This window comes from Microtus ochrogaster, linkage group LG4, assembly GCF_000317375.1.
Source record: "Microtus ochrogaster isolate Prairie Vole_2 linkage group LG4, MicOch1.0, whole genome shotgun sequence".
NCBI lineage: Eukaryota > Metazoa > Chordata > Mammalia > Rodentia > Cricetidae > Microtus > Microtus ochrogaster.
The window spans coordinates 48,549,872-48,569,891 of record NC_022030.1 but is presented as its reverse complement, the minus strand read 5'-3'; the positions used below and the strand labels follow the sequence as shown (position 1 = coordinate 48,569,891).

Sequence of the window (20,020 nt, the reverse complement as noted above, 5' to 3'; positions counted from 1 at the left end):
CCTGTACTCTTGGGAATTCTTATTTTTCTATAATTTTCCTTTTTGCCTTTTTTTTTTTTTGAATCTTAAGTGGGTCTAAAAGTCTGTCTGTTCTTTAGATTTGAAAGTTACTCAAGATGATGAATGTTCTGCTAAGTCTGCTTCTGGATCTCTCTTGTCTAGTGGTGTTGTCTAATACCTCCAGTGTATGCTCTATTGGAATTAAGGAAACTGCCTGTTCCTTATTTTAGTAGTAAAGACTGGGTTTTTCCACCACTGAACACTGAAGCTAAGACATATATGTATGGGTTTGCATATGGCTACTTTTGACTCGGGTCAGTATAGTTTATAATGATAGTTTTTATCTTTAGGTCTTCTGGTGCTGTTTGCTGTATGGCGTGTTTGCCACTCTTAGAACATTGTTGAGTGTAATTTTGTATGAAAACATTGAGATTCAGATATCAGGCTACTCCTAAACTTCAGAAAAATGGTAATTGGGTCATAGATTTTACGTGTTTGTTTTTGGCATTCAGTAGTTAACCATTTTTTGCTTGTTTTGTTTTTGTTTTTTTGAGACAGGGTTTCTCCATGCCTAGCCTGGAACTCACCTGTCTCTGCCTCCTGAGTGCTGGGGTTAAAGGTGTGTGCCACCACTGCCTAGTGTCATTTTATCTTTTTATTCAATTGGTATGTTGTTGTTTTGTTTGTTTGTTTTTATTTTTGTTTCTTGAACTGGGGACTCACATTGTAGCTCTTGCTTGCCTGGAACTCAGTATTAGATCACATAGTCCTCTTGCCTCCTGAGTGCTGGGATTTAAGTCTAGGTGATATTGAGTTGACTGTAGCAGTCTTGAAATACTCTTATATTTGTGTGTTGTGTTAGTAAATGTACAGATAGGGAGGTAAGACCATGCTGTGGTGTTTCAGTATACTGAACTTAATCATGGGAGTGACTAAGAGGTAATCCTCTGCTCTGTTGGAAAACTGGTAAAGAGAATCCGAGTGATTACATTTTTATTGTTCTATACTGAAGAGAAATAATACAATCACTACTGTTTCTGATTTCAGGCTCCTTATTATGACCCTTAACAGCAAAGTGTAGTTATCTACAAATTCTTTCAAGCTGTACAAGATATTACTATTTTGTATGCTAACATTTTTATAGCCTTGATTTGATGGTTCCTGACTGAACCCATCCTTTTCTTTTTTTAACCTACTAAATCTACCCCTGCTGGCATGCATGACTCACAGCCAGTATGGTGTAGTAGAATGGGCACCTGTTGGATTCATGTATCTTTGCAGCACTACAGTTTTTAGTTTATGGCTTTGGACAAGTTATACATTCTTTTGTAATCTCTCAAATTAGGAAAACCAAACCCTTTCTGGATAGTGTAAGGTATAAATAAGAAAATGGGTTAAGGCCAGGCAGTGATGGCACACGCCTTTAATCTCATAATTTAGAGGGAGAGACGGGTGGATCACTGTGAGTTCGAGGCCAGCCTGTTCCAGGACAGGCTCCAAAGCTACAGAGAAACCCTGTCTCGAAAAGCAAAGCAAAACAAACAAACAAAAAAAAGATATAGGTAAAAAATGCCTGCTGTTCCAGGCATTTTCCAGTAAATAGAGGATACCTTTTAGTTTTTCAAGACAGGGTTTCTCTGTAGCTTTCAGGTCTTTCTTGGAATTTGCTCTGTAGACCAGGCTGACCTCAATCTCACAAAACCGTCTGCCTCTGTGTTCTGAATGCTGGGATTAAAGGCATGCACCACCACTGCCCAGTGAAGATACTTTTATGCTTCTTAAATGAAACAGTTCCTTTCTTCTCTGTGATTGTTCAGTTTCTTAGGGGAATTCTATGCTTTCCCAACACTTGGTAGTACTGACCTATGGAGTCAGAATAAGGGCTTAAAATGTAGATCGATACTAGAGTATTGGTGTAGAATTTGAACCTTATACTAGAAAGTTGCTAAATAAAATATGAAGAGAAAGGCATTAATTTTTTACTCTCTGTGTGTGTGTGACTGTTTTGCGCCTAACTTTTACCAAGAAGTAATCCTCTGCTTATTTTTCTTTTAAAGAAACTAATAAGGAGAACCCTGGGTACTTGTATTTTTGGAGTTCTAGCCCTAGTGGGTAAATAACTGAATAAATAGACAAATAACATTCTACTTTGAAACATAAAAAGCAAGTAATAAGTATTACAAAATTTCTCATGGTACTACTCTTTGTCTAAAATATTTCTACCTTCTGATTTGTCTTGTAAAGTTGTAGATAGTGGTGATTTATAAGCTGATTTTGAGTCAATATAGTAATAGAAAAATCCTGAAATGTCAGCAATTGTTATATATTCTGGGAACATTCTTTGAGATTCTGGATTATAGCATAATGCTTTTATTTTATAAACAAATAACTTTGCTAGTGATCCCTTTGCCTTAGATCAATGCTTAAGTTATGATGTTTAATGATTAAGTGTCTATACTCCCTAAGTTACTTGTTGAAATTTGACTGCCATAAAGAACTGTTGAAGAGACAAAGGGGAGGGGAATGCTCAGATGACAGATGTGATCCTGGGAATGGCTATTGTTCCCACTTAGGTATTATTTATGTGTGAAAGCATTGCTTTTCTGACAGATAATATTGTGATGATCTTCCAATTTCAGAAAGATCCAGATTACCTGAGACTATGGTTGGACAATTTTGTTTTAAGTTATGAACAATTTTTAGATGTTGACTTTGAAAAGCTTCCTACCAGGTATGTAGAAACACTGGTTTATTACCACTGGGTGAGGTTATTAATTTTTGGCAAAAGGATTTTATTAATGTAAGACCAGCATCTTTGCCAACAGCTTGATACTACTGCATGACCATGTTCTCATGACAGATATTGCACAGTGATCATAGCAGTCTTCCTAGACAGTATTATACCAGGCTCTTAGAAACCTCTTTGCTTTGGTGAGCTACTATCCACTCAGTGGTCTGACACTAGCTACTCAGTTCAGCCCCAGATTTCACACGTGCAAGACAGAGTCCTCTACAAGACTGTTTGTACTTCAGGTGGAAGCTGCAAATCTTGACAGTCAGCCACTCTTGAAATTTTGTTATTACATTTAATTAATTAATTATATGTCTTAAGTTTCAACACTATCTCCTTGCCCATATCTGACAGGGTAGATGATATGCCTCCAGGAATATCTTTGCTTCCTGATAATATTCTTCAGGTTTTGAGGATCCAGCTGCTACATTGTGTTCAGAAAACAGCAGATGGGTTAGAGGAACAGCAACAAGCATTGTCAATTTTGCTCGTCAAATTCTTTATTATTCTTTGCAGGTATGTGGTGTAAAAATTTTTAAATTTTTATTCTAAAAGTAAAAATTTTAGCATAATTATTATCAAAACTATAATAATACTTGTTAGTGATACTTGTTTGTATAATTCTTTAATGGTACCACAGTTTGTTTGTTTATTTAACTATATTGAAGGATATCTTGGTTGCTTCTAGTTTGGGACTGTTATTTATAAAACTGTTATAAATATTTGTGTCCATGTTTTATATGGATAATTTTCAACCCATGTAGACAAATACCTAGGAACAATAATGCTATATCACATGGTTATAACATTATCACAGTCAATGAATGAGGATTCTCATTGTTCCCCATTTTCCAATTTTTATTTCATGTTCATTGGTATTTTTGCTACATGCATGTCTGTTTGAGGGTGTCAGATCTTTTGGAATTGGAGTTATGGACAATTGTGAGCTGCCATGTGGGTGCTGGGAATTGAACCTGGGTCCTCTGGAAGAGCAACAAGTGCTCTTAACTGCCAAGCCTTTTCTCCAGTCACATTTTTCAGTATTTGATGATACCATTTGTTGGCAGAGGCTGCTTGTTTATGCCTGGCCACCCAGATTCGAAGTAATCACACAAAAATTGTATTAATTAAATCACTGCTTGACTAGTTGCTCTAGCTTCTTATTGGCTAGCTCTTACATCTTAAATTAACCCATTTCTATTAATTTGTATATTGCCACATGACCAGCAAGGTGAGGTACATCTGTCTCCTGTAGGTGGCTATATAGTGTCTCTCGCTATCTCTTCCAGCCTGGCTTTACTCTGTTAAGCCATTGGCCAAAAACAGCTTCTTTATTAACTAATGGCAATAAAACATTCACAGCATACATCAGCTACCTTTTTCTGTCTCAATAAAAAGGAAGGATTTAGCTCTTAACATGGTAAAATTACATATAATAAAACAGGTTTCAAGCAAGAATTACAGTTACAATATTTACATCTACTTTATCTTTTATCATAAATAAGGAAAATTATAATTATAACTATTTTTTTCAAATAATACAGTGTCTATGTGATTATTTCTGGGCTGAGCAGCCGGGAAAGAAACGAACAGCCTCCATCAATAGTCATTCTTTTAGCTTTTAGCTATTGCAATAGGTGTATAGTATTTATTGCTGTTCTTTAATGATATAAAATATTTAACATTTTTTTGGGACTATTCATAATGTTTTTTGGTGAAGTACCTACAAAAGTCTTACCAAATTTTAAAATCGGATTGTGTTCTTATTTTGATAGGTCTGTAAATATTTTGATATACAGGTTTTTTTTCCAGATGATTGGTACATGTTTTTTTTTTCATTGTCTGCAAGTTGTCTTTTTATTCTCTTAATACTGAGGCACAGAAGTTCTTAATTTTAGTGAGTCTCTTTTTTTCCCCAAATGGATTATGCTTTTAGTTTTTTTATCTGCAAAGTCATCAGTCAGTCTAAGAGACCTTAGATTTTCCTTCTGAAGTCTCTAAAAATGTTGCTGTATTTTTGGGCTCTTCCAAAGGACCAGGTTATATTCACTTGTATCCACAGCACCTACATGGAAGCACACAGCCATCTGTCACTCCAGTTGCAGGGATTGTGATACCTTCTTCTGACCTCTGAGGGCACTGGACAACAGTGGTACCCAGACATACATGCAAGCAAAGCACCTATACACATAAAAGGAAAAATCAAAACCAAACAAATGCTACTGTAATTCATTTCACTTATCTCTAAGCTATAACTACTCAATATATGTTTGGTGTTGTATTGGATAAACTGTTATGTTGGATCTGTTAAAAAGAAAAGGAAAGATTGTTACACAGAGAAACCCTGTCTCAAGCAAACAAACAAAAATTCAGTTCATTTGATTTTTTTCTAATTGTGAACATGACAGTGATGACACTTAGACTTTCAATTTGGATCAGAAACTGAAAGTCCTTCTTTATGTAGATCCATTTGTTTTATTTTGTTTGGGAGGATGGGAGGCAGAGGGGAAGAAGAGAATTCATTTCTGAGAATGAAAGAATGCATGAGAGTGGGATCAAACAGTGCATAGGTGGCACTAGCGCTGTAGTCCCCACACTGGCAGTTGTTATGTTTGGTTGTCTTATCAGTTGATGGGTTCATTTTATTAATATGTAAGTGTTCTTTCACTGCTTTTCCTGTGCTTCAGAGGTGCAGCCTTAAAGGCTACTGCGGTTACCAACCAGATGGGCTATCCCTACTAAACATGAAGTGTTCTCGCTATTTGTAGGACTGTAATGATAACAAAGAACAGTTCAATAAAATTTTACCTATAGGTCCATTTCCCCTGGACCTTTCTCTTTTCCCAGCAGTAATTCTCATATAACTTTTAAAGTTGGGCGTTTTAATCCCAGCACTCGGCAGGTGGATCTCTGTGAAGTCAAGGCCAGCCTTGTCCATGAACAACTAGGGTTCTGTTACACAGAGAAACCCTGTCTCGAAAAACCAAAAAAAAAAAAAATTAAATTTTGTTACATAACTGCTGAGAGACAATTCACAGGCCATGTAATTGACCACTTAATAATGTCATTCATTTTTTTAAACAAAAAAATTGTGCTTTTGCTACAGTCAGTTTTAGAACTTATTAATCAGTTCATAAAGACATTCAGTTTTGTTTTGATTATAGTATATTAGGTGTGTGTGTGTGTGTGTGTGTGTGTGTGTGTGAGAGAGAGAGAGAGAGAGAGAGAGAGAGAGAGAGAGAGAGAGAGAGAGAGTGAGTGAGTGTGAGTGAGTGAGTTTGGAAGAGTTGGTTGTCTCCTGGTGTTGCTGGGATTTAATTCAGGTTGTCAGGCTTGCTGGCAGATGCCTTTACCCTTTGTGCCATCTTTCCATCCCCAATGATGCTCAATTTTTAATCTCTTAAGAAACTGCCAAACTGTTTGCCAGAGCAACTATTAGAATTTAAAATCGTACCAGCTTGAAGGTTTCAGTTTCTGTATATCCCATCTTTTCTGCTCTTGTCTTTCCAGTGTCTTTTTTGCTCTTGTGTTTCCAGTGAATCTGGAAGTCATTTTCATACTGATGATGTTGAACATTTTTCATGCTACATATTATTTATATGTAGTATATTGTGGGCTACACACAGACTTTAAAATTTAAAACAGTGTGTATGTACATGTGGTAGTTGCTTATGAAGGCTAAAGGACGTCAGATCCCCTTGATCTGGAGTTACAGATGGTTGTGAACCACTGAACCATCTCTGGTCCCAATACAGAGAATTTTAACTGTTGCTACGTTAGAGAAACCACTAAGGTGTCATAGTTTAATTTTTTAAGGTGTGAAGTCTATTAACTTTTCCTGTTCTTTGAACATCTAGATTTTAAGATAGAAAATTTTATAGATCACAGTGTCTCAGAATGGAAAATTTTATTAGTTTATTGCAAAACTTTTAACAGTAATGTCAAGAAAATATTTAGGTCTCATAAATTAGCTTAGTATGGGGCTGGAGAGATGGCTCAGAGGTTAAGAGCACTGGCTGCTCTTCCAGAGGTCATGTGTTCAATTCCCAGCAACCACATGGTGGCTCACAACCATCTGTACTGAGATCTGGCGCCCTCCTCTGGCGTGCGGGCATACATCAAGGCAGAATGTTGTATACATAATAAATAAATAAATCTTAAAAAAAATTAGCTTAGTATGTGTTACAACTAAAGTCCTTAAGGACTCTCTACTTTAAACGGAATGTAATGCTATGTCCTCTTAGAATATTTAAAGATGGCAATACCCCTTGTGTTGTGGGACTTCTGATACTGTTTACAAAATAGGACATAAATCAAAATAAGGGAGCTAAAATTCAGAAAGTAGAGTGAAATAAGTAATGGTACATACTTGAATAATGGCAGTGCTCTATGCATTATTTTCTTTTTTAATATCATTAATATTTTATTTGCCAGTATCAGTTCTCAGGATCCACGCTGAATACACTAGCAATATATTGCTCATATATAATGAATGTTATTCTTTTATCTTCTAGGAATTTATCAAATGTAGAAGAAATTGGGACTTGCTCCTATATTAATCATGTTATTACCATGACAACACTGTATATTCAGCAAGTAGGTGTGAATACATTCCTTTTTGTTGCTTTATTGAGACTAACTAGGTTTTACTTTGTTTTTTTTAAATATTGTTATTAACGTAGCTAAATGTTTTCAAAGAAGGTAGTAATTGAAAAGATAATCTATCTTATAAATCTTGTATTTTATTTTTTAAAAGATGATTTATTCATTTTTATTTTATGTACATTAGTTTGCCTGTATAAGGGTATTGGAGCTCTTGTAACTGGAGTTACAAATAGTTGTGAACTGCCATGTAGCTGCTGAGAATTGAACCTGGCTTCTCTGGTTAATCACTGAGTCATCTCTCCAGTCTCAAATCCTTTATTTTCTAAAAATAGACTAGCTATTTATACTTTTTGTTTGTTAGTTGGTTGGTTGGTTTTGTTTTTTCGAGACAGGCAAATTCTCTGTGTAGCCTTGGCTGTCCTGGAACTCAATTTGTAGACCAGGCTGGCCTCGAACTCACAGAGACCCACCTGCCTCTGTCTCCTACTCCCGAGTGCTGGGATTAAAGGCAGCGTGCACCACCATTGCCTGACACTTTATTTTAATTTAAAATTTTTTTATAGTTTTTAAAAATATCACAATGTTTCATTTTATGTATGAATTGATTATAAATCTTGCTGAAAAGTATGATTTCCAAAGATGTTTGACTATTTTAAACTTACTCTAGGAAGAATTTAATATCTGAGAGAATGTATCTAATCCATATAATTAAATGACTCATACGGAATCAAAAGCAAAATTAGGCTTCTGTAAACAAAAATGACTTATTAAAAGCTGATAATTGAAACATGCCCTTACTTTTATGTTTAATTTTATTCTCAGTTAAAAAGCAAAAAAAAGGAAAAGGAAATGGCTGATCAGACATCTATTGAAGAATTTGTGATCCATGCATTGGCATTCTGTGAAAGTTTATATGATCCTTATAGAAATTGGAGACATAGAATTTCAGGGTATGTCTTATAAATGATACTGTTGAGATTGAGTCTTACTTTGTAACTTGTCTGGCTTACAACTTGTTAAATGAGAGAGTCACCTGCCTTGTAGTAGGAGCTGGGGTGGGCTGCGTTCCTGCCCAGCTCCACACGGCTAGCTTTACCCAAAGTAATTACACGGAAACTGTATTCTTTTGAACACTGCCTGGCTCATTAGTTCCAGCCTCTTATTGGCTAACTCTCACATCTCAGTTAACCCATTTTTAATAATCTGTGTAGCCCCACGAGGTGTGGCTTACCAGGGAGATCTTAACCTGCGTCTGTTTCTGGTGGGAGAATCATGGTGACTGCCTGACTCAGCATCTTTCTCCCAGCATTCTGTCTGTCTACTACACCTACCTAATTTTCTGTCCTGTTAAAGGGCCAAGGCAGTTTCTTTATTAATGAAATCAACACAAAACAGAAGACTCTCCTACATCACTGCCTCTGGAGTGCTAAGATTAAAGGCCTGCACCACGGATGTGACCATAATGTTAAAGCCTCAGTATTGGCCTGACGAGGTGGCTCAGTGAGCTTATGAGCAACATATGCTTGAGGACCTGCGCTCATGTAAAGCTTGATCTGAGAGCATAAAAGTCTATACTCATGGTGTTCTTATGAAGAAATTGGTAGTGGAGACAAGAAAAACCCTGGAGGTTCACAGGCAAGCTAACCTGGCTCATGCAATAGAAATCCAAGAGACATTGTCTCAAACAAAATGGAAAACGCCAGAATTGATGCCTGAAATTGTCCTTTGTTCTTCATGCATACACTGTGTGCCTCTTCACACATGTTTGCACATGTCCATTGTACATACACACAAGGATAGTATTGCTGGATCCTGAGGTAGGTTGATTCCCAGTTTTCTGAGAAACCGCCATTACTGATTTCCAAAGGGGTAGAACAAGTTTGCATTCCTACCAGCAATGGAAGGATGTTTCCCTTATTCTACAGCCTCTCCAGCATAAGATATCATTGGTGTTTTTGATCTTAGCCATTCTGACAGGTGTAAGATGGTATCTCAGAGTTGTTTTAATTTTCATTGACTTGTTAGCTAAGGAAGATGAACATTTCCTTAAGTATATTTTGGTCATTTGAGATTCTTCTTTTGAAAATTCTCTGTTTAGTTTAGTACCCAAATTTTAATTGGGTTATTAATTAGAACTTTAATGTCTAATTTCTTGAGTTCTTTATATATTTTGGAGATCAATCCTTTGACTGTTGTTGGGTTGGTGAAGTTATTTTCCCATTCCCTTTTTGTCTTATTGACTGTGTCCTTTGCTTTATAGAAACTTCTCAGTTTCAGGCGGTCCCATTTATTTATTGTTGCTCTCAGTGTCTGTGCTAATGGTGTTATATTTAGGAAGTGGTCTCCTGTGCCCATGCATTGAAGGCTACTTCTCACTTTCTCTTCTATCAGGTTCAGTGTGGTCAGATTTATATCAAGATCTTTAATCCATTTGGACTTGAGTTTTGTGCATGGGGATAGATATGGATTTATTTTCATTCTTCTACATGTTGACATCCAGTTATGCCAGCACCATTTGTTGAAGATACTTTTTTCCCCCATTATATTATTTTAGCTTCTTTGTCAAAAATCAGGTGTTCATAAGTGTGTGGATTAACATCTGTGTCTTCAATTCCATTGGTTAACATCTCTGTTTTTATGACAATACCAAGCTGTTTTCATTACTGTAGCTCTGTAATAGAGCTTGATGTCAGGGATGGTGATGCCTTCGGTAGTTCCTTTATATGGCTATCCTGGGTTTTTTGGTATTCCATATGAATTTGATTATTGTTCTTTCAAGGTCTGTGAAGAATTGTGTTGGGATTTTCATGTGTATTTCATTGAATCTATAGATTGCTTTGGTAGGATTGCCATTTTTACTATGTTGATCCTTCCTATTCAAGAGCATGGAGATCTTTTCATTTTCTGGTATCTTTTTCAATTTATTTTTTCAAAGAATTAAAGTTCTTGTCAAAAAGGTCTTTCACTGCCTTGGTTAGTGTTACCCCAAGATATGTTATGTGATTTGTGGCTATCGTGAAAGGTGATGTTTCTCTGATTTCCCCCTCAGCTTTTTTATCATTTTTATATGGGAGGGCTACTCATTTTTTTTTTAGTTGTTCTGTGTGTCCTGCACATCACTGAAGGTATCTATCAGCTGTAGGAGTTCTCTGGTAGAGGTTTTGGGGTCTCTTTTATATACTATCATATCATCTGCAAATAACAAAGTTTGATTTCTTTCTTTCCAATCTGAATCCCTTTGATCTCCTTTTGTTGTCTTAATTGCTATTGCTAAAAGTTCAAGAACTATGTTGAAGAGATACGGAGAGAGTGGACAGCTTTGTCTAGTTCCTGATTTTAGTGGAATCGCTTTGAGTTTCTCTCTATTTAATTTGATGTTGGCTGTCACTTGCTGTATATTGCTTTTATTATATTTAGATATGTTCCTTGTATCCCTGATCCTCCAAGACCTTTATCATGAAGGGGTGTTGGATTTTGTTGAATGCTTTTTCAGCATCTAATGAAATGATTATGTTTTTTTTTCTTTCATTTTATTTATATGATGGATTACATTGATAGATTTTTGTATGTTGAACCCCTAATCTCTGGAATGAAGCTGACTTGATCATGGTGGATGATTTTTTTGATGTGTTGTTGGATTCGGCTTGCCGGTATTTTATTGAGAATTTTTGCATTGATGTTCATGAGTGAGACTGGTCTGTGATTCTCTTTCTTGGTTGAGTCTTTGTGTAGTTTTGGTATCAGGGTAACTGTAGCCTCATAAAAAGAGTTTGGCAATGTTCCTTTTGTTTCTATTATGTGGAACCCTTCAAGGAGTATAGGTATTAGCTCTTCTTGGAAGATGTGGTAGAATTCTGCATTGAAACCATCCGGCCCTGGGCTTTTTTTTTTGATTGGGAGATTTTTGATTTTGATGGCAGCTTCTATTTCCTTGCAGCTCATAAGTCTATTTAAATTGCTCATCTGGTCTTGATTTTATTTCGTTATATGGTATACATCTAAAAAATTGTGCATTTCTTTTGCATTTTTCAATTTTGTGGAGTACAGATTTTCTATGTATTACCTAATGATTCTCTGTATTTCCTCAGTGTCTGTTGTTTGTCCCCCTTTTCATTTCTGATTTTGTTAATTTGGATGTTCTCTCTCCATATTTTGATTAGTTTGGATAAGGGTTTGTCAATCTTGTTGATTTTCTCAAAGAAACAGCTCTTTGTTTCATTGATTCTTTGTATTGTTTTCTTTGTTTCAATTTTGTTGATTTCAGCCCTCAGTTTGATTTTTGTTGTCTTCTACTCCTCCTGGGTGAGTCTGCTTCTTTTTGCTCTAGAGCTTTCAGGTGTGCTCTCAAGTCAGAAACGTGACTTTCTCCAGTTTCTTTATGTGGGCACTTGGTGCTATGAACTTTCCTCCTAGCACTGCTTTCATAGTGTCCCATAGGTTTGGATTCGTTGTGCCTTCATTTTTGTTGAATTCTAGGAAGTTTTTAGTTTCTTCAGTAGTAGAGCTGCTTCAGTGGCAAGTGGCAAAGTAAGGAAAGATTTCAATGTTTTTGACTTGATAGATTCAGTCATACACTTACAAGGAAAAATATGGAAGACCTATCCAAATGACTCATAGCAGTAGCTTGTATCTTTTCTTTAAACTGATTGTGAAATTAAATGGTCATTTCTAATAAGTGTACTATTTACCAAAAGAATCAGGTAGAACAAATGTAAGTTAAAGCAGCATAGTTTCATATTCAGGAACGTTTAAAATGAAGAGTTTTTAAATGTCATAAAGGATGTTTTTAATATTTCATGGAAATTACCTTAATCTGTTAACTTTATTTCGATTGTACTTGGAGATTCTTAAATAGTAACTCAGAGGAACTAAAGTATACTAATAAAACAAAATGAAAAACCCAACAGCAACAGCAGCAAAACCCTCTCCTTAAAGTATGGGTCTAAGATATAGCTCAGTGGTAAAATGCTTTCCCTACCATTCCCTAGAGACCAGATTCCATCCTACCACCAGGCTGGGGGCAGGGGTATATAAAATGCTTGTTTGTTTATTCAAATGTTTATTAGTTCATTACTGTGCTTATTGTAAGTTTAGTAGGTATCATTGCCTGTCCATGGAGAAAAAAAATTGGTTAGTTATGCCCTAAGCTCTGTTTACCAAATGTGACAATATATGCACAAAAAATAATCACAGAAAAGAATAATAAACTATTAAGAAAAAAATTATGAATTCATACCACTACTAAGTAACTTGATAAAGAAAAAATTAAATTTCTTGTAGTAGTAGATTATGAAGTGCCAATTAATAAATACAGAGATGATGTTGGAGTTGAAAGAAAGTCAGCATTTTGATTTATGTGTCAGAGTATAAGATTGTGTCAGTCACAGATCATTAATAAATGATAAATCTAGAGGCAAGTTCTGATTAGCAGCATAATATATAAATGCTTAAAATGTCTTTGTATAAATTACTAGTTACTTGTAAGTGAAAAATTAATAATGTCAGTATTATTCACTATAATAAAGCTGACTGGGTAACCAAAATTATGATCAGTGAGAACTTCACACATGATACTGAGAAAGATGTTATTGTCTCTGTAATATTTAGTAGTTCAACTATGAATGCATAGTCTAAGCCTAATTGTGAGAAAGCACCAAGCAAAGTCCAAATAAGAACTTCTTATTAGAAAGGGGGAGACTGGTGTATACCTGTAGCCTAAAGATATACAGAATTTCTGGGTAGTTTCAGGTATTTTTCCATTCAGTGTTTTTAATAATATTAAACATACTTTTCAGAACATGATAAGAATCCCTATAATTTTAATTTTAGTTGTTAATTTCGCCATTCCACTATTTGATAATATTATTGGTTATAACAGGCTTTATTCTCCAATATTTTTATCACCTTGGCTATCTAAGCGATTTTATTTCGTGTTGAACTGAAATGACTGACGTGCTCTTAGTAAAAGCCTGCATACATTTTTTTTTGACCTTGTTAAAGTTTATAGAAAATATCCATGAAAACTCCTGGAGTCTTCATTAAAAGATACCCCCCCCCCTTTTTTTTTTTTTTTTACTAAATTTGCATCCTTAAAATGAGGGAACTTAAAGGTCTGGACTCACTGTATCTGAATAAAACCTCAGTAAAGCACAGGTCAGTCACTGGCTTCTGCGGTTTCCGAGGAATTCTGTCATAGTCTTAGCTATCACTTTCTCAGGACTGCCTTGCAATTTCTTCTGCAGATTGGGAATTTAAATGCTGGCTTCTTTTTAAATTCCCAGTTATTTGGAGACTTAAGTTGGCTATCACAATGCGTAATAAAAATGTTCTCTAATCGTTAAGTTTTTTTTTCAACTTCTCTTTGAACATTGTACCAGTCCTGAAGATGTTTATTCAGTATGCAAACCAAAATCAGCATGTTAAATTTGTTTTGAAATTGTTTTTTAAATTGTGCCACCTCTGCTTTTTCATGTTATAATTTGTTATTGACTTTTTTTTTTAATGATAGACGAATCCTTAGTTCTGTGGAAAAGAGCAGACAGAAATACAAGCCAGCTTCTCTCACAGTGGAGTTTGTTCCTTTCTTTTATCGTAAGTAACACCCTACTTTACTTTGATTTTGGTCACTGCTGATTAGTGTCTTTTTTCTTACTCCGATTTTGACCTTAATTTGGTTTGTGATTTTATAAAGTAAAGGCTACTAAAGAACAAAACCACAAGGTTAGTTAATTTGTGTTTGGTTGTGCTAATGGTTCTCGGTTTGATTAATTTTCTCCATTTAATTCTTTTTAAGAGCTGATCTGTTGTTTCTGTGAGCTGAACATTTTAAAGATTGCGTATTTTAGAACTTCCCAATCTTTAACTAAAATGAGAAATCTTGAGAGATATTCAGAGAATATATGTTTAGCATGCACCAAACCTTCCATTTGAGCCTTAAAACTAGAAAACAATCCAGTTAGCACCCATTAAGTGATGTGACTAGTTTGTATGCACATGGCTATATATATGTTCTGGTTTCACCCTCACTGTTGTTTTTATGTTGAAGCAGGGTTCCTTGTCTCCTAGCTTGACCTCAAACTTGCTGTAGCTGAGTATGACTTGATCTCATTCTGAGTGCTGGCATTACAGGCACCTGCCACCATACATGGCTGGTTTTCACTCTTAGAAATGATTGTGCTGGAGGCTAGAGAGATAGATGACTTAGTAGTCAAGAGTGCGTGCTGCTTTTGTTGAGGGCCATGGTTGGTTCCCAATTCCAGTCCCTTTTCTGGCCTTTCTGGGCTCTGTGTACACATGGTGCACATATATACATGTAGGTAAACATCTGGAAATAAATAGTGCTGAGGTGGGAATGTAATTCAGTTGGTTCAGTCCTTGATTCTCATGCACTGGTTTTACTTCGTAACTGCATTATTGAGATATTGTAGCTAGAAGTATTCTCTGTCCCACTGGTCCTCCTGGACTGGTATTTCTCTGCCCACCTGTTCCCAAAGCTGCTTATGAAATAACCACTCTGAGACTTAATATTAATTATATTCTCTTTGGCCTGTTAGCTCGGGGTTCTTATTAACTAACTTACATCTTAAATTAACTCATTTTTATTGTTTTATATTTTACCATAAGGCTCATGGTTTGTTACCTCAATTCTTGCTTCCTTTGTGGCTGCAGACATCCCCTCTATTCAGTTTAGTTTTCCTGCCTGGCTGTATTATGCACTGCCATAGGCCAAAGCAGCTTCTTTATTAACCAATGGTAATAAAACATATTCACACATTCTAGTATGCTTTGACTGCTATAACAGAATACTTGAGATTGTGACTTAAACACAGAAGTTTATTTTCTCATAGTTTTGGAGGCTTGACATTGTAAGAGCCAGGTCCTACAAGGGATTGGTTTTGGTGAGGTATTTTTGTAGCCTGCTGGTAGTCTCCTTGTACTCTCAGATTTTAGAAGGACTGATACCTCTTCCAACAAGAGCATCAATTTTGTTGTTTCAGGCAATCCCTTCTCTGATCTTATCTAATCTTAATCTCTTCTTCAAAAGCTCAGGCTCTAGTATAGGCATGGGTGTGTGTGAGTTAAGGCATCAGTATTTGAGTTTTGGAGGGATAGCCGAGTCTATACTGTTCCCCCCCCCCCCCACCCCAGTAATGTTTTATCACTTGCAAAATATGTTTATTTCATCCTGGTAATCCAAACGTCTTAACACATTCCAGTATTGGTTCTCAATAGTCTAGAATCCAAAATCTCCTCTAATTATTAATCAGATATGAACAAAACTCAGATGCATTCACAGCTGTGAACCTGTGATAGGTACTTCTAAAATACAATGGTGAATCCAGAATAGGATTTAGATTCTCATTCTAAAAGGGAGAAATTGGAAGAAAGCAAGGGGGTACGTGTTTCAAGCTTGTCGGGGACCAGCCTCGACATAAGTAATTTCTTATACCAGAGTAGAGGCATGGAAATGAAGATGCTATTCATATGACAGTATTTGGAGGGAGTTCAGGGATCTTTCAGATCCTGAGAATCTCAAATCACATCCTGAAAAGTCACCATTTATTTTCCAAACAGCTTTCTTTTTAAACAAAGGAAAACTGAGGGGGAAGTTCATTAACATTCTGTTTCCTGGGGCGGGGGATGACTTAGGTCCCCCCCCCCAATATAGTACTTTTGTACAGTTGCTTTTTAAATAAAATAATTCATACTTTAGAATTAAGAGAAATTTTCTGAGCTATATAATTTATAACTTCCTAAATATGTGTATAATAAGAATTTTAATATGCCAAAATGACATTCTCTATATCTGTAGATGGAATAAAAACTGTTTTAAGTAATAAAGATTCTTTTGAGATTCACTAGAGAGATGCACTGAATCAGATTTAAGGAAACATCCTTTAGTGATGCTGCCCTCCTGCTGTGGAATCTGGAGTAGGAGTAACAACAAAAACGAGAACAAAGGAAAATACATTTATAGACTTTTGAGGAAAGAGGGTCTTCAAGTTTAGTTAAGGTTAGTGAAGGTACTAGATAGACTACCAGGCAACTCAGGGTGCCTTGAACCTGGCTACAGTGAGCTGACCCTATTGTCTTGCCCTGTGTGGACTTCCAATGTTTGCAGCTTAGCAAGGCACTGGGTAGAATGTAAGTTGTAGCTGATCTCCACAGGGGTAGAATCAATCTTCTAACAAAAGCTAACTAGTTACACCAATGAAAATATTCAGGTTCCAACCATGTTGTAGCATAGGTAGATAGGTAAATAGCAGGATAATCAGAATTTTTTCTTTTTGATCTTATATTTAGAAATCCTAGTCTATACCTGTCACTTCATCCTAAGAGCAGCCAGGACCAAAGGATAGTAGTGCTTTAGAGCCATTAAATGCCATTAGGAGCTGACCATCATATTCTCAACTTCATGACCTACTCAGTAACTTGCCATTCTGAGAAATCAAAGGCAGGCAATCCTATTTTACATCAATGGAGATCAGTCCTATATAAATAATACCACTGGGATACATGAACAATCACAGATCTGTTGTTCTCAGTATTAAATTCTATGTTACATCAACGGAGATCAGTCCTATATAAATAATACCACTGGGATACATGAACAATCACAGATCTGTTGTTCTCAGTATTAAATTCTATGTTACATCAACGGAGATCAGTCCTATATAAATAATACCACTGGGATACATGAACAATCACAGATCTGTTGTTCTCAGTATTAAATTCTATGTTACATCAATGGAGATCAGTCCTATATAAATAATACCACTGGGATACATGAACAAATACAGATCTGTTGTTTTCAGTATTAAAAGATTTTCTGACTTAAACATCTTTTGTTAGTCTTTTATATAGTTTTTCCTCAGATTTGAAAATATCCTGATGTCTTGATTATTTAATTGTTGTGAAAGGAGTGCTGGAAAGGCAAGGCTTAGCATATATCTTAGCACTGCTGCCTTTGTTTCATCCTTTTAAAGCTCTTGTCGCCGGGCGATGGTGGCGCACGCCTTTAATCCCAGCACTCAGGAGGCAGAGGCAGGCGGATCTCTGTGAGTTGGAGACCAGCCTGGTCTACAGAGCTAGTTCCAGGACAGGCTCCAAAGCCACAGAGAAACCCTGTCTCGAAAAACCAAAAATCAATCAATCAATCAATCAATCAATCAATCAATCAATCTCTTGTCTTTTTTGATTTCAATTCTAATTACTAGAGCATTGGGGAAGTATCCTATCTAGCAACCAGGTTTAAAGAAAAAGAACTAGCTCTGGGATAGTCAGTTGTAGAGGACTTTAGTCATAGCCTTGAAGAAGAGTATGTACTATTGAAGTCCAGAGTAGTGGGAGTGGGTATGTGTGGGTAAATGTGGCCGCTTGTTTGTTTCCCGGCCGCCTGGCAGCTCAGACCACAGATAACCACACAGAAACTATATTAATTAAATCACTGCTTGGCCTATTAGTTCTAACTTCTTATTAGCTAGCTTTTACATCTTAACCTATTTCCATTATTTTTTATGTTACCATGAGGTTCGTGGCCTACCGGCAAGGCAAAATCCTAACATGACTGTCTCTGGCGGCTGCTGCTTGGCTTCTCCCTGACTCCCCCACCTTTTTCCAACATTCAGTTTAGTTTTCCCTGACTATCTCTACTCTATCCTATCACAGGCCTAAGGCAGTTTCTTTATTAAACAATTGTATTCACAACATACAGAGGGGAATTTCACATCAGGTATGTCTATTGACTCAACTTTTATCTTCTCTGTTGCCATGAGCATAGTCTTGGGCATGAATAAAGAACAGTTTTTATGTTTATTTGATTTATTTATTTTGATCTTTTTGAGACGGCTTCTCTGTGTAGTCCTAGATGTCATGGAACTTACTCTGTAGACCAGGCTGTTCTTGAACTCACTCTCCCTCCTGAGTGCTGGGAATAAAGGCATGTGCCACCACACCCAGTTTAATTTTTACTTTTAAAAATTAGATTTACTTATTTTATGTGAATGTTTTGCTGTATGTATACCTATGAACCACATACAATAGATGTCACAAGATAACATCAGATTCCTTGGAACAACAGTTAAAGATGATTTGTGAACTACAGTGTGGCTACTTGGAATCAAACTGTGGTCCTCTACAAGAGCAACAGTTGCTTTCTACCATAGAGCCTTCTCTCTAGTCCTAAGAGAACTACATTTTATCTTGGGTATGAAAAGAATAAGACTAACAAGAACCAAATACAAATAGCAAGGCTTAGCTTTTTCTAAAACTTTTTTTATTATTGAGAATTTCATGTACACATCCAATGAAATATTATCATATTTACTCTCATTATCCCTCCAATTCCTCCTATATTTTCCTCAAAACATACCTTTCACAAACTTCATGAGTTTTTTTTAAAATAACCTGATAACTCCAGTTATTGTTACACATATATGCATGATAGCAAAGTCATTCATTGGAACATGGGAACCTTACCAGTGGCCACATCCTCACAGAAGAATGAGTCCCCCCCCCCAAAGTGATCCTCTGACATCTATACTGGTGCCATACATGAAAACATGTGCCTCCTTTCCCACATGGTAAATAAATAAATGCACAAGGAAAGAAAGAGCCAGTCAGTTGATAGCTATTAGGCGCCTCCATGTAAGTTTATATTAACACCCATTTTTCACATTAAAAGCAGTTTAGACAATCTCCATAACCCTTAGGCAGTCTCTGTAATCTGTGGTTTTTATAGCCTGATGGTTTGTTAGGCTTAGAAGGATATTCAATGGATGACTGGGTTTCTGCCTCGTGAAACAGATCTACATATAGAAAAAGGCATTGATAAATCACCTCGGAAGGGGTTAGGCCAAAAGCTGTTTGACGTCTTATGTAGGCTCTTGTTAATACCGCTCTTTAGATATACTCAATCTCTGGGCATAATTTTTAAAAACTACTTAGTGGTCTGATTAGAATGTTATACCATTTTAGAAGAGTAAGGTCTCTAAAAGGAATGAAGATAGTATCAACTTCCCAGAATTTGGATATAAATTGAGTGATTTGGGAAGCAGATGAAGACACATTTTTATTTTAAAGAGTACCTGAAAAGCTAAGTGGAGGATTAATTTCCAGAAAGAGGGCTTCAGATGCTTCTGTGACCTATACAGGTTGAGGTGGAAAGGTCGTGTGCAAGGAGCACTAACATGTGGTAAGGGATAGTCAGCTGCCTGTTTACCTGCTGCCTCTCATTTCTTAGTTTCCTAAATGACTTCTTATTTGGTATCCTTTGTAATGGACCGCTGCTATTTCAGCCAGAAAATGTATTGTCTCTAATGAGTCCATAATTGATGGGATTGCTTTTAGTATTAAAATAAAATCTTTTTCCTCCAGAGGGCAGTATGTGCATGTATTACCAAGAAAGGTATTTTAAGTCAGTGTACATATTTTCCCATTTGCTCTGGTTAAGTTCCAGCAAAATTTAAGCCTGCTCTTCTAACCAACTGTGCTGATTTCTGGGTGGCAGAGATCAGGCTTCTGTGATACCTGGAAGGAGAACCGTAGTAGAACAGCTCACATAGGAACTGCTGTTGGTTGTTCATTACTCACATAGGAACTGCTGTTGGTTGTTCATTACTCACA

General features: G+C 36.2%; 1 protein-coding gene across 1 annotated transcript in view; it reads left to right on the top strand.

Annotated features, from left to right (window-relative positions):
* LOC113457650 (neurobeachin-like protein 1) overlaps window positions 1-20,020 on the top strand; it is a 69,820-nt gene that overhangs the window by 11,429 nt on the left and 38,371 nt on the right. The window contains exons 3-7 of the mRNA XM_026786169.1: window positions 2,640-2,731; window positions 3,146-3,307; window positions 7,306-7,387; window positions 8,219-8,346; window positions 13,905-13,987. Of these exons, the coding sequence (XP_026641970.1) occupies window positions 2,640-2,731; window positions 3,146-3,307; window positions 7,306-7,387; window positions 8,219-8,346; window positions 13,905-13,987 (547 nt within the window). The remainder of the gene's footprint in view (window positions 1-2,639; window positions 2,732-3,145; window positions 3,308-7,305; window positions 7,388-8,218; window positions 8,347-13,904; window positions 13,988-20,020) is intronic.